At 50.4% G+C, this 14,192-nt stretch overlaps 1 protein-coding gene across 6 annotated transcripts in view; it reads right to left on the reverse strand.

Moving 5' to 3' along the window:
• ARRB1 (arrestin beta 1) overlaps positions 1–14,192 on the reverse strand; it is a 112,253-nt gene that overhangs the window by 27,756 nt on the left and 70,305 nt on the right. For all 6 annotated transcript variants that reach the window (XM_066619872.1, XM_066619868.1, XM_066619871.1 and 3 more), the window contains 2 exons: positions 3,493–3,553; positions 27–71 (listed from right to left, as the gene is read on the reverse strand). In XM_066619872.1, coding sequence (XP_066475969.1) covers positions 27–71; positions 3,493–3,553 — 106 coding nt within the window. The remainder of the gene's footprint in view (positions 1–26; positions 72–3,492; positions 3,554–14,192) is intronic.

A 14,192-nucleotide genomic window follows, 5' to 3' on the forward strand; every position in this document is an offset into this window, starting at 1 on the left:
GTGGACTGGGGAAGGTGTGGAGTTACCTTTTCTTTCTTTTAGGTAGTCTGGGTCCACCAACACGACACCATCTGCAGAAGGAACAAGAGCAGAAGTCAGGGCAACACCCACAATAATAATAATAATAATAATAATAATAATAATAATAACAACTTTATTTTTACCCCGCCTTTCTCCCCGAAGGGACTCAAGGCGGCTTACAACAGATTAAAAACATAATTTAAAAACAAATAAAAACATATTAACACATCATAAAAAACAGGAATCATAATAAAAAATAGGTAAAAAGAGCATAGAGCACCAGCAAGTCATAAAAGAATCAGGCCTGTAAAAAATATTAAAAGATGTTAAAAAGATGTTAAAAAGGCTGAGAACTCAGAAGGCTTGTTTAAACAGAAGGGTCTTTAGGCCTCGCCAAAAGGTCTCAAGAGAGGGAGCCATTCTTAAGTCAACACAGCACTGGTGCTTTAGTAATGCTCAGGTAGTGCCAGTTCTGCATTCCTTGGCACTGTGCACAGAAACGGCAGTTTCAGCAGACGAGGGTCAGTCCACATGGCTGGTTGTCACAGAAGCTGCTACTGCTCAGAAGCGCTATTGATCAGCAGCAGCAGTAGAAATATGTATATAACACTTTTCAACCAAAAAAAAAATCAACAGAGGCTACAGAAAACATAAAGATGGAATCCTCGCTCAGGAAGCTCTCAATCCAGAAGTGACGGTGGTGGGTGTTGGTTAATCAGGGAGACTGGAAAGGCAGCAATCCTTGTCCTAATAAATGGGGGGGGGGGTAAAGTGACTCTGCCTTGGGGGTGCACTTCTATTTGAGTCTCTTCACATTTCAGTGATGGCTCTATTACAGAATGCCCACCTCGTGGAGACTCCCCTAGCACCTTCTTTATGAAGTGCAGGGTGCCCTGCCAGGTGTATTACCAGTAGTTTCACTGACTTGTGATCCAATGGGACTTTCGTGTTTGGTACCATTTGCTGTTGCAACTGTGCTGGACTCATGTCAAGATGTCAGAAGGACACCACATAGTCTGAAGTATGACAGAACTGGTGAGGAGGAACTAAGCAGGAGGGCCCTGTGTAGCAGAAGACTTTTGAGGCTGTGGGAGTTGCAGGGAGGCACGCGACAGAAGGAGCGCAGAAGGACAGGCTGGGGCTGAAGCGAGAACATGTAGGGACTTGCCACAAGGAATGCTGGGTATGGAAGGGAGGGAAGTTTGCAAGTGACACGAGGACACCAGGGCTAGGGGAGGACACAAGGATGCAGGTTGTGTCTTGTCTTGTGTGCTCCCTGAAGCACTAGGCGGGCCACTGTGAGATACAGGAAGCTGGACTAGGTGGGCCTTTGGCCTGATCCAGCGGGGCTCTTCTTATGTTCTTATAACACCCTGAGCAAACACAGGCTCTCTCCAACAGATACCTGGTCAAGGCATTCAGCGCAGGTGCCATTTCTTCCTCTCCCCTCCCCCACTCCGTTTATCGGGCCTGAGGAGCAGAGAACGCAGTTGGTGAAGTTCCCCTTAAAGACGCACCATATTGGCCTCCTGAAAAGTGGGGGCAGATTCAGGAGCTCCTGAACTCTGTCAGCACCAGACAGTAGTAGGTCTGCCTATGAGCTGCAACTGTGAGTGATAAAGCTTCCCAAGCCAGCTTCCCAGGAATCACTGATGGGGCCAGTTTGCAATCCATCACAGCAGGCTGCAAATGGAAGTTGTTTTGAGGCCATTTGGGTTCCTGTGCGTTGCTGCAACACAGGATGGGGCAAAAATATGAAAGATGTCTATCTTTTATTCCATTGTAAGTTCCCTGACACGTCTGTCAGCATCACAAAAACAACATCTCTGCTGAGGTATTGAAAACAGGCTGAAGACAGATTATTAAATCAACTAAAAGAAACTGAAATGGGTTGCTAGTCCTTGCACTGGAAGATTACAAAACACAAGGTTGCAACAGGGACACCAGGTGTGTGTGTGTGTGTGTGTGTGTATCTCTCCCCTGCAGTGACCTGACTGCAAAAGAAGGCTGCTGCTCTGCAATGATTAAAACAGAAAAGACACAAAGGTGACGAGATCACACGTTGTTCAAAGGATGGCTGAGGAGAGGAAGCTGTTCTTCTTTTGCTTGCAAAACTTAAAAAAAAAATTATGTTTAAGGGAGAAAGTAAGCAGAGAAGGAGGAACCTGCAGAGGGACAACAAATCTGTGTGTTCAGCTAGAGCGAGAGCAAAGGAAGCTGCGCTAGGGATGAGTCAGACTCTGCAAATTCCCATGGAGGAGAAATTAGTACACAGGAAAGGTTTTGTTACCCGCCTAATGTGCAATCAAAGGAAGGGTTGTAATTAAATATTGGAGGGGAAAAACCACCCAACAGCAACAACTCGCACGCACAGGACTGGAGATAATGGGGAGCAAGATATCCCACTGGCCTGAGTAATTAAGCCGAGGAAGCCGAAAGCACCACAAGCCCAGCTTCACAACAAGGAATTACTGGCACTGTGGTCACCCATGCAGCAAAGCAAGGGGCTCCAGGGAGAGCTGTGGAGCCTTCAGAAGTAGCCACTGACCAAACGTTACAGAGGCTGGATCTACCGGTGCTGCCTGAACAACACAGCAATGAAAAGGAGTTCCAGGACAACAAACGTAAGCTCCGCCACGGACCTGCCACGAGATCAGAGGCAAGTCCTCTAAACTCCTCCCCAGCTCAGATTCAGAATTTCAACATGGCAAACTAGGATCTGGTACAAGACCACTGCCCAGCCTATCTCCCAAGAAATGCCACGATCAGAATACTGTATGCAAGCCAAGTACATCTCTCTGTGTGTATCTTTTGCCTAATTGAGTCTGTTACAAAAGTGCCATTAAAAAAAACAAAAACCAGTGTTTGTGTGCGTGCAAATGAGCGGAGGTGATGGGATGTAGACTGGACATGTGTCAACTATATAGCATTGAGAGTGGTCCTTTCCTGTTGACAGCGCCATTCCCGCCAAGCGCACATGAATGTCCAAGCCCCTGTAGGTCTGAAAACAGAAGATAAGTGACTGAACATGCATGGCCTTTGGACACACAAAGAACACCCGGAGCCAGCTAGATGGGGTGTAAATCACACAGGGTGCAAATCACGGGGTGCAAAAGTTTTGTAGGGAGCTTCACTGCAGTGTGCAAGCGGCCCCTCCCGCCTTTCGGAGCCATTCCAGGCAGTGGTAGCAAAATGGAGGCGAATGCCTGGCTCCCCCTCTAGCTACACCACTACCTGGAACTGCTTTCAGGTCATCTAGCCCAAGTTGTGGGCTCAAGACAGCTTCCCACCCAGGTAGACACTGCTTTGCTCAGCCCTCAGACCACCAGGGCCCCCAGGATGACTAGACCAGCGTTTCAGCGGAGCTGGTCAAAAGCAAAACGTTCTGGCCCATCCATTGGCAGGACCCTTTCAAGCCATTCTTCTTGGTTCCAAAAGCCCCTGGCAAGCCCAGCCCCATCTCTCACTTACCAACAGGATCAACAACGTCTATGTGGTCAACGAAATCCCTCTTTCCCAGGTAGACTGTGAGCTGTGGAGGTGAGCGGAAAACACAGGGAGAGAGTCAGCAGCGGACACAGCACTGCAGTGGATTTAATCAAAAGACACAGAATTCCAAGGGGCGCCAGTTTCACAGGCTGTGATCCCAGCACGTCTGCAGTGACTATGGCACCCCAGAAATACACTCCTGCTATCAGACTGGGCTGGTGTGACCCAGGGACCGAGCTGTGCATCAGAAGATCCCTGGTCTGGCTTGTGTCTCTCCATTAATGTGCAGGAGGTGGACTTAGTCACGTTCCCCAGCCTCAGCCACAGTCTCCACAGCTGCAGGGTGGCAATAGTAAAATGTGCCTTCCAGGGCTGGTGCAAGGACTCCATCAAGAATAATTTGTGTGAAGCACTTTGAACACTCAGAAAGCACCATACAAATGTTCAGCATGATCCGTGAAATACCTGGCTGTGAAGATATGCGGTGTCTGGATTCACACTGGACCAGATGCAGCTGCAAATACAATTCTGGGATCTGACAGATGTCATTTAAGAGAATGCTTAAGCTCCTGGACACCAAGAAGCACGGAAATCGTAAGCGGCTTCTGCATGCACTTCCCTGCTGAGCAATCCATCCAAACGCTCCACAGTTTCACACAGTGCACTCGCTCACAACTTTGCCTCCGCACATCCCTGCCTCTCTTGGTTGGTCAGCCCCATTCTTTTCCCACTGCAGGCTGAGGGCAACCTGGAAGGGGGAGGCGGCTGCTGCTACCTCAACATTTAACACCAGGCATGACTGTAAATGCAGAACGCTTTTTTCTGACAAGCCTGTCTTTGCAAGCTCAGTGAATGCTTAACAAGCAGAGAAACCGACAAAGCTGCCATACGGGCATTACTGGAACCCCAGACCTACTCGGTTCTGTTAAAATGAGAGTTTAAGCGCAGTAGCATAGCTGGAGGGGATGCAAACAAGTAAGTTTTGCACAGCACCTCACCACAGTGTCCAAAGCACTAAGTGTTGCACAACGCCTCCCCGCAGCGTGCTTTGCACCCCCTCTAGCTACACGCCTCTTTAAGCACCGCTTGCACAGTCCTGCCCTGTGCACATTTGCTCAGCAAGGCAAGAAGGCTGCCTGGAGTGCCTTTTACTGCCCCACAGGGCCCCCTGCTTGGCAGGAAATGACAGACCCAACCCCCAACCCTAATTCTTCACCGGACAACTTTAGGATGAGCTGTCCAGGGGCTGCTCCCCTGGGGCTGCCTGCTCACAGGGCTGCAAGTCCTGCCTCTAAAGACCTCAAGCCCCATCTTGAGTCTAACAAGAACATCCCATGAAAAGGTCAACAAGGACAGCCTTTCCCACAGCTGCACCTCCATGCTGGGAAGAAGGACCGGCCACATTCCTCGGAGCTCAGTTCCAATCACAGCCATTACATCCAACAATGACCAACCCTTTATTAACCCCCAGAGGCCACCTGGGACATCTATTCTGTAGGTTTTCTGCAAATTGGGGCCAGAGCCAAGGAGCAAACGTCAGAACTGCTGGATTCCCAAATGGAGTTGCAGGGAAAGTGCTTTTTTTTGGGGGGGGGGGATCGACCTCAAAATTCCTGACCTTCCAGTCAGCAGGAGGCTGTTCACAAGAGCAGAGGCAAGAGCTGACTTCACCAAAGCAGGGTGCAGACAAGCAAAAGCTGGGGGGGGAGGGCAGCTAAGCCCTTCTTGGGATAAACTTGTCACTCACAGATGGCCGCAAGCTGCTTACAAGCGCGTAGAGATGATCCTCCCTGCAGCTGAGCTGTCCCATCCCCGGTTTTTATGGGCTCATCCATCTCACGCGGCATTTAGGGAAGATTTGCAAGGCTTGCGGAGAAAACCGGAGGTTTCGTTCGCTGCCTCTTTCTCACGCTTCCACCCCCGTTGCCCATTCAAAGGAGACGATCCTGACTAGCTCTCTGATCTGATGACCAGGAAGGAGGGAAGGAAGGGAGGACTCTGGAAAGCTCAGCGGCAGCACCATCACCTGCAAAGGAGCTCTGGCGTATGCGGGGGGGGGGGGAGCGCCACAAACAGGGTCAGAGGCTGCATCTCCCCCAACTGGGACCCCATCAAAGTGCACCACCCCCCTGTGTGCTGAGCCAGCAGGGCGACAAGTTGGAGCAATCTCCTCCCTGGCCAGCCTGGGGGGCTCTGTGCTCCTCGGCAGGAAGGGCCAAAAAACCTGGTTGCCCAAGGCACAGATGTGCTTGGGCCAAAGGTGCTTCTCCTGGCTCTGCCTCTTGGTGCGCTCCCAGGCTTGCCCTCCCAGCCCTGACCTCTACGCCGCGGCCCCCTCAGCTTCCATGCTCAGAATGGCTCCTGACTCCAACCTGGCGGCTGCCAACTGATCAGGCTAGCTAGGCAGACCCGTCCCAGAAAGGCTCTCAGTGACACTCGGCAACCTGCAGGGTCAGTGCAATCCCAGCTCTCGCCTCATAGAGACGTTTGCGCTGGCAACACTTGAGTAATCCAGTCATGCCTGCGCCGCTGCTGTCAGGGTGTGTGCCCTCAGGGCTCTGTCCTACTCAACAATTCTGGGATGGCAGGGTGGGGGAAAGCCTCTGCCTGGAAACCAGTCGTGTCAGGCACATGAAAGGGCTAAAATGGAGACATTGCCCCACCCCAAAGATGACCTCATGTCTCCAGACCGCACGTACCCCATACAGAGACAATGCAAACTGTATTACGAGCCAGACCATCCAGGAAGGCCAGCAGTTCTGCCAAAAGTTTTGTCCAAATGGGTGTGTCCCACTAGTGTTTTCACATGCTGGGATAAATGCCCTGACCCCCCACCCCCTTATTTTTGCCCTGTTATGTATTTTGGGATGTACTTAACTCCCCAGAAGCTCCAGTTCAGGTACAGCAGCCCAAAAAGCTGTTGGGGCATCCTTTTGCAAGCAGCCCTTGTCCTTTTTTGGGAAACTCCATTATACCCCAAACACATGCTGGGTGTGGATTTGGGGTCTGTCTTCCTGTTTGGGGCAGCTATTGCAAGGAAAGCGCCCTACAGGTAGACCACAGCTGCGATACAAGGACATCTGCAAGAGGGATCTGAAGGCCTTAGGAGTGGACCTCAACAGGTGGGAAACCCTGGCCTCTGAGCGGCCCGCTTGGAGGCAGGCTGTGCAGCATGGCCTTTCCCAGTTTGAAGAGACACTTGGCCAACAGTCTGAGGCAAAGAGGCAAAGAAGGAAGGCCCATAGCCAGGGAGACAGACCAGGGACAGACTGCACTTGCTCCCGGTGTGGAAGGGATTGTCACTCCCGGATTGGCCTTTTCAGCCACACTAGACGCTGTGCCAGAACCACCATTCAGAGCGCGATACCATAGTCTTTCAAGACTGAAGGTTGCCAACATGATCTTCAGAGTAACCTTGCCCACTGGGTAGCAGACCTGTCTGTCTAGGTCCAGGGGCTTGAATGGAGGTGCAGAGTGGGTCCCACTTCCTTTTGCAGAAGCCATTCTGCTTATTCTCTTTAGCTGTGCTTGTTCTTCTCTACGCTTCATAATTTTATCCTTAGCTATGCTTTTCACCAACTTAGGCTGCAATCCTAACCACACTTTCCTGAGAATAAGCCCCATTGAACAAATAGGATTTCCTTCTGAGTAGACCTGGTTAGGATTGTGCCCTTTTTACAATTACAATTACACAATTATACAATGTAGACAATTTCCTGGCTCCAGCCTGGATCTCTTCTTTTCAGTTAGCTTTACATTGGTTATTTTCTTTTTCTCTGGTAAGGAGGCAAATATCTGTGATAAGTTGCATATTCTTGGTAGAAAATCAGCAATTGTGTCTTTGAAATTTTATATCTTGGAGAACTCTCGGGTAGATGCAATTTGGAGACAATGATTTGAACATTTCAAGGTTGCAGAGCATCTTGGGGGAGAATCTCTCCCCCAAGTCCAGCATTTGTTGAGTCAAGCAAGTGCTGATCACAGGGAGAACAGGGGGCAGGACTAATGCACACACCTCATCACTGGAGACAGAGCTTAACAGGGGCATTCTGGAAAGGCATCTGGGTCAGGCACAAATAAAGTAATTTGCACCACCAACTCAGGGCCCAATCCTACCCAATTTTCCAGTGCTGGTGCAGCTGTGCCAATGGGGCATGCACTGCATCCTGTGGTGGAGAGGCAGTCACAGAGGCCTCCTCAAGGTAAGGGAACATTTATTCCCTTATCTTGGGGTCGCATTATGGAAGCACTGGAACTGGAAAATTGGATAGGATCGGGCCCTCAGATGCCAAATTCTGACCTGACTGGACTCAAGGGATCAGGAGCCAGGCCTCCTGCAAACGCAACATTCCTTCTCCGTGCTTAGGACAACAACAGTGTGCTGGAAGCTCCTCCACCCTCTCTACTCCTGTCTCCCAACAAACACCTCTTCCCCTTCATTGTTTGACTTCAAACATGGTGTAAAGTTATGTCTGCGTTGGTGCTACTCACTGTTAATGGCAACCAAAATTCCACTCTTTACCAGGGTTTAAAGTGTGTTTACAAACTCTGGTTCTCAGCTATTCTGCTCTGCGTTAGCAACAGCTGCCCTCGTGCAGATGCAACAGTTGGAGGGGGGATTGCGTGGGAGAAGGCAAGTACAAGGGGCCTGTGGTGAATCATCCGATCCATTGAAATTCAAACAAGTCCCTTGGTGATGCCAACCCAGAGGTGCATTGCTGACAGGGAGAACCAACCTCATGGCAAGGGCTGCTGGACACAGGGCTCCAGGGAAGGGCAGTTTCAGAGGGCAGACTGTCTGGCTGACAGACCCACATTTTTAAACCCAGTTATGACCCAGGCACATACAACACCCCTGTGCTGAAAAGCAAATGGGGCATGCTTTTGCCCCTTTGCTGCCCCCTCCCAGCTTACCTCCTTGAAATTTGACTGTCTCAACAACGTTGCATAGGAACATGAGAAAAGCCTTGCTGCTGGATCAGACAAAAGATCCATGTGACCCAGCACAAAATTGTCTTTAAAGTAAAACAACCAGCAGCACAAGCTGTAGGAAAACAGCAAAGAGTCTGTAACACATTTATTCCACATACACTTTTGTGGACTGTGGGGTGTTGGATGGAGTGGACTGTGGTTCACAAAAGGTGCTGCGGAAATAAATAAATGTGGACGTCTTCAAGATCCTACAAGACTGGTTTTTGCTGCAAAAAGCCAACATGGCTGCTCCCATTCTGGGAACCGTGGAAAGGGAAGGGACAAATATCTGTTAATTTTTTCAAAAAATCAATTTTTCTCTTGAAACCAAACCCAGATGTCTGGATGGAGTCAATGTGTGTCCAACTGAAACACCCTTCATGTTCTCTTTGCGACAGAAACTTTCTTGGGGATTGTCACCTGGTTTCATCGGGGTGCCTCCTGTTTGCTTAAGGTCCTACCATGATCATCATGTTCCCCCCCCATCCCTCAGGCCTCCCTATTATAGTATTTTCACTGGTTTTCTTCTGTGTCCAATCCTGCACTTTGCAGGAGGTTCTTGTTTTTATTCTATTCCATTTCTCTTCTTCTTCTCTTCCAATTTGGCTTCCATTTCCAGAGGGAATTCCATTTAAACTTCTTGTATTAGTGTTGAATGGCATTTGTGCTCAAACCCCTTTCCTTCCTGCTCCTCTGTTCAGGCCCCAAACCACCCTGCTGCCTCCCAGTGGCATAGCTAAAGGGGGTGCAAAGCACTAAGTTTGCAGGCACCTGAACACACTGTGCAAGCTGCCCCCCCCCTCTTCAGAGCCAGCCGTACACCTCCGTTTTGCTCCCACCACCCAGAATGGCTCTGAAGGGGAGGGGGAAGAGCCACGTGCACAGCACATTCAGGCACCTGCAAAACTTAGTGCTTTGCACCCCCTCTACCTACGCCACTGATGCCTCCTCTCTACCTTCGAAGGTCCTGCTGTCTCCGGCACACCCAGCCTCCTGAGCCAAGAACAAGTCCATGGGTTTCAGTTTTCAAACACCACTAGAGAAGATGTTTGTTTTCCCCAGGCTGGGCTCCTCAATTAATCTCCCACCTCCTTCCTCTCTCAATTAGATCATAAGAACATAAGAACAGCCCCACTGGATCAGGCCACAGGCTCATCTAGTCCAGCTTCCTGTATCTCACAGCGGCCCACCAAATGCCCCAGGGAGCACACCAGATAACAAGAGACCAGCATCCTGGTGCCCTCCCTTGCATCTGGCATTCTGACATAGCCCATTTCTAAAATCAGGAGGTGCACATACACATCATGGCTTGTAACCGGTAATGGATTTTTCCTCCAGAAACTTGTCCAATCCCCTTTTAAAGGCAACCAGGCCAGATGCCGTCACCACATCCTGTGGCAAGGAATTCCACAGACACACCACATTCTGTGGCGTTATGTAAAGTTGCATGCACAGCAAGGAAAAGGTTCCACCTCACACGCATATGCCGACCTGGAGGAATGTCTCCCTGGCCATGCTATGCAGTGCCCATTTCCCTTGTGGGGCAGGCTTGTGCCATTTTCCCTCAGGCTGCAGCTGAGGGGCAGAAGCAGAAAAGTCTTTTGTCTTCGGCTGCCTTGACCAGCTTCAATCTGGAGGGAACTGGGAGGGCAAACCGAACATTGGCAGGTAAACACCATAGCAGAGGTTAGCTTGATCCATGTGGTTCTCTGTCAGTTCCTCCCTGCAGGATGGTCTTTTCCAGAAGGGAAGCAGATTGCCAGGACTCATGGAGGTTAGATCCAGGAATCTTCAGCTGGTCTGAGCAGAGCAACCCCAAGTGATAGGCAATGAAGGGCCTCTCTGGACAATGTGGGTTTCCAGGGCCTGGCCTGGTCCAGCCTCCTACATAGGCAAGTCGGTAAAGAAGTCCTGCTTTGGAAAGGAGCAGGTGTTGCCTGGACAGTAGTTGTACCCTGGCCTTGGCTCCACCCTGACAGAAGAGCAAGGCTGCACAGAAGAAGGAATCTCAGTAGATGCAGCTCCCCCCCCCCCCCCGGCATGAAAAAACGGTGCCACCAAAATTCTGCCCTGCTGTTGAAGGCACAGAACCTGCAGATGCCAGCCCAGGCGAAAGGATCCATTCCCCACCCCGACTACTCAGCTTCTATCCTGCCGAAGCAGCCAGACCCCCCCCCCGCCCCCCATGCAACAGTATGATTCTGCCAAGCCCCTGGAATGCCAGGCACAGCTCATTAGCTCCCTGACCCCACCAGTCATCCAATTAGGTGATTGAATCAGCTTCCCTCACAATTGAATTTCCACGACTGGCGCTAAGGCATGACTCAGCCCCTGGAAAAACAACTCTGGAGAAACAGGCTTGTCAGGTGATGGACCTGCGTGGCTGAGATCCCTGCCGCAGACACCCGGGGGAATAAAATGGTGGCAGGATGGTCAAGCAGCCACTGGACTCTTTCGGGAACTGAACGTCCCCAAGAAGACGTTGCCCTAATGGCTAAAGGCGAGCGGAAGGGCATTACACAGCACACTGTGGTGCCTGCCTCACTTCCCACCTGACTCTGGCTACGCTACAGGCTAGGACACAGCTCACATCCCTGGTTGCCACACGCATTCCACAGCACCTCTCCAGCTTTGAAAATGTGACCCAGCAGTTCCAGATGTAGCAAACCAAACGCATAGTCAGGGAGAGGCCAACCCACAGAGTTTTGATCCCTGCTGCAAAAGTGAATAATTAAAATGTTAAAAGCAACCTCTCCTTGCAGAGGCCATAATGCATCTTCCGGCCTTGACGGTCGGTCGTCTCTCTTGGACAACCCACCCTTCACCTGATGCTCTCCTCCGTGATGTCTGCTGGTCGGGCTGCAGCACAGCCAGGCCTCACTTAGCAACAGCCCCTGGCCGGCACTTTCTCCGTCAGCATCCGGGCGGCTTCTGCCTCCAATAAAAGGAAGCGCCAGCCTGAAGGCACTTAGCCGACTCGCAGGGTGAAGGATGGAGCCAGAAGCATTCCAGTTGCCGGGGAAAAGAGGAGAGACAAACAAGACAAGCACTTGGATGCAAAAAGCTTCTCTGCCAGAGTTCCACAGGTGGATGAAGTGCCTCCTCCCCATAGCCTGGTCCAGAATTGCTCTGGTAACAGCCAGAAGGAATACTGGCCTGCAGTGGGAGCCACAAGCTGGGAACCCGCTCACTCACCTCTGTCCTCAGCTACAAGCTCAGTGACCACAATCTGACAACAAGCGTAGTGCGTACAGGTCCATAGATCCAAAGGTCTTCAAGCACACCTGATTCCGCCATCAGGAAGCCACAAATTTCTCAGCCCCAACTCCTTGCAAGATGGAGATAACCAAACTGGGCCTACCTGACATGTCTGTTGCAAGGATTAACTGGGACAATGCATGTGAGCTGCAGCCAGGGTCCACCTTAAGGCAATTTGGTCAATTTGGGCCCCGTGCCTGGACGGGCCACGAACCGGGGTGGCAAATGGAGTGCTGGCAGTCGCAGCTGGCACCTCACTCTGCAGTTGATGCTCTGGCATGGCATCTTCTCTGGCATGGTGTTGCAAGAGAGATGGTTGCGTTGTGAGCATTGCATACAGTGCAGGCCATGCAGCTGGTTGCGCCAGAGTAGCTTAGATTTGGACTGCCCATTTACTAATTGTGTTTCTACAGGAGCTGTAAGATACTGTACAACCTGAGTGCAGTGGCATAGCTAAAGGGGGTGCAAAGCACTAGGTTTTGCAGGGAGCTTCAGCACACAGTGCAAGTGGCCTCTCCCCCTCCCCTTCGGAGCCATTCTGGACTGCGAGAGTAAAACAGAAGCGTTTTGATCTCACAGCCCAAAAAGGCTCCGAAGGGGATGGGGGGGGCTGCTTGCACAGTGTGGCTCTCTGCAAAACTTAGTGCTTTGCACTCCTTTTAGCTATGCCACTGCACTGCCTGAATGTCATAAATCAATCTTTGAAAAACTGAAAAACATCATAGACAGCAAGTAGCACCGCTGCGATCCTCCAGCTGGGGTGTTAATGATGCAATGATGTTTCCGACCTGTCACCTCCTCTCTGGCCCTGGGTGCCAGAAGGCTCCAGGATGTCACTGTGTATATGCAGTCTGTTATTGACCAAAGTTCATTATGCAGTGCACACCTATTTCTAAAGCCCTCCTACCTTGACCCTTCTTATCTCAATGGGAAGCCCAAGGAAACTTACAACATCCAAGCACACATAATAAATGGCACCATCAAGCAACAAAGTAATCCAATAATTTAAAACTTCCAAGGAAAAAAGAAACAAAAATACAATAACTATAAAGGAGCTAAAACAACATATTGAACAATAAACAACAAAGTGCCAGTCAACAAAACTCAACAGAAATAATTAAAGAATTTAATGCCAACAAAAAAGAACAAGACAACTGAAAGCATTGTCAAAGCAATTCCATTTTAACATCCCTGCAGAACACTAGCAGGGTTGCGACAGTTGCAGTATTGTATGGTAGGGAATGTTGTAGGCCAGGAGCCACCACAGAAAAGGCCCTGTGGCCTTTGCCAACTGTGGTTGCCAACTGCAAATGGCGGTTTGCTGCCAACTGCACCTCCAGCAGAGCCAACACCCGCTACAGGACCTTTCTAGGGGATGGGCAGATTCATGTGGGCCAAGACAGCCCTTCCAGTATTCAGGTGCAGGCCATGCAGGGCTTCAAAGGGCACACTCAGCACTTGGAGCTGTGCATGGCATCAGTCTGCAATGCCCTGGTGACTGCCCCAGCAACTGGAATTTTTTTTTTAAAAAGTGGAAAGCCTCACTCTAAACACCAAAGCTTCATTCCCAACTCTCATGACTAACATGAGGCACCTTCCTTATGAGGCACCTAACATGAGGCTGGGGCACTTTCCCTATGAGGAAAGGCTACAACATTTGGGCCTCTTCAGCCTAGAAAAGAGACGCCTGAGGGGGGACATGATTGAGACATACAAATTTATGCCGGGACTGGATAGAGCAGATAGAGAGATGCTCTTTTCCCTCTCACATAACACCAGAACCAGGGGACATCCACTAAAGTTGGGTGTTGAGAGAGTTGGGACAGACAAAAGAAAATATTTCTTTACCCAGTGTGTAAATAGTGTGTGGAACTCCTTGCCACAGGAAGCAATGATGGCATCTTGCCTAGATGCCTTTAAGAGGGGATTGGACAAATTTATGGAGGAAAAGTTCATCATGGGTTACAAGTCATGGTAGACAGACACAAGGTAGAGGCAGGCTGCCTCTGATTACCAGATGCAGGGGAGGGCACCAGGATGAAGGTTGTATCTGTTGTCTAGTGTGTTCCCTGAAGCATTTGGTGGGCCGCTGTGAGATACAGGAAGCTGGACTGGATGGGCCTATGGCCTGATCCAGTGAGGCTGTTCTTATGTTCTTAACTACAATTCCCAGGAGGCCTTGCAGGTCTCTAGTTGTCTGGTGTGCTCCCTGGGGCATTTGGTGGGCCGCTGTGAGATACAGGAAGCTGGACTAGATGGGCCTATGGCCTGATCCAGTGAGGCTGTTCTTATGTTCTTAACTACAATTCCCAGGAGGCCTTGCAGGTCTCTAGTTGTCTGGTGTGCTCCCTGGGGCATTTGGTGGGCCGCTGTGAGATACAGGAAGCTGGACTAGATGGGCCTATGGCCTGATTCAGTGGGGCTGTTCTTATGTTCTTAACTACAATTCCCAG

Source organism: Tiliqua scincoides, chromosome 3, assembly GCF_035046505.1.
Source record: "Tiliqua scincoides isolate rTilSci1 chromosome 3, rTilSci1.hap2, whole genome shotgun sequence".
Lineage (NCBI taxonomy): Eukaryota > Metazoa > Chordata > Lepidosauria > Squamata > Scincidae > Tiliqua > Tiliqua scincoides.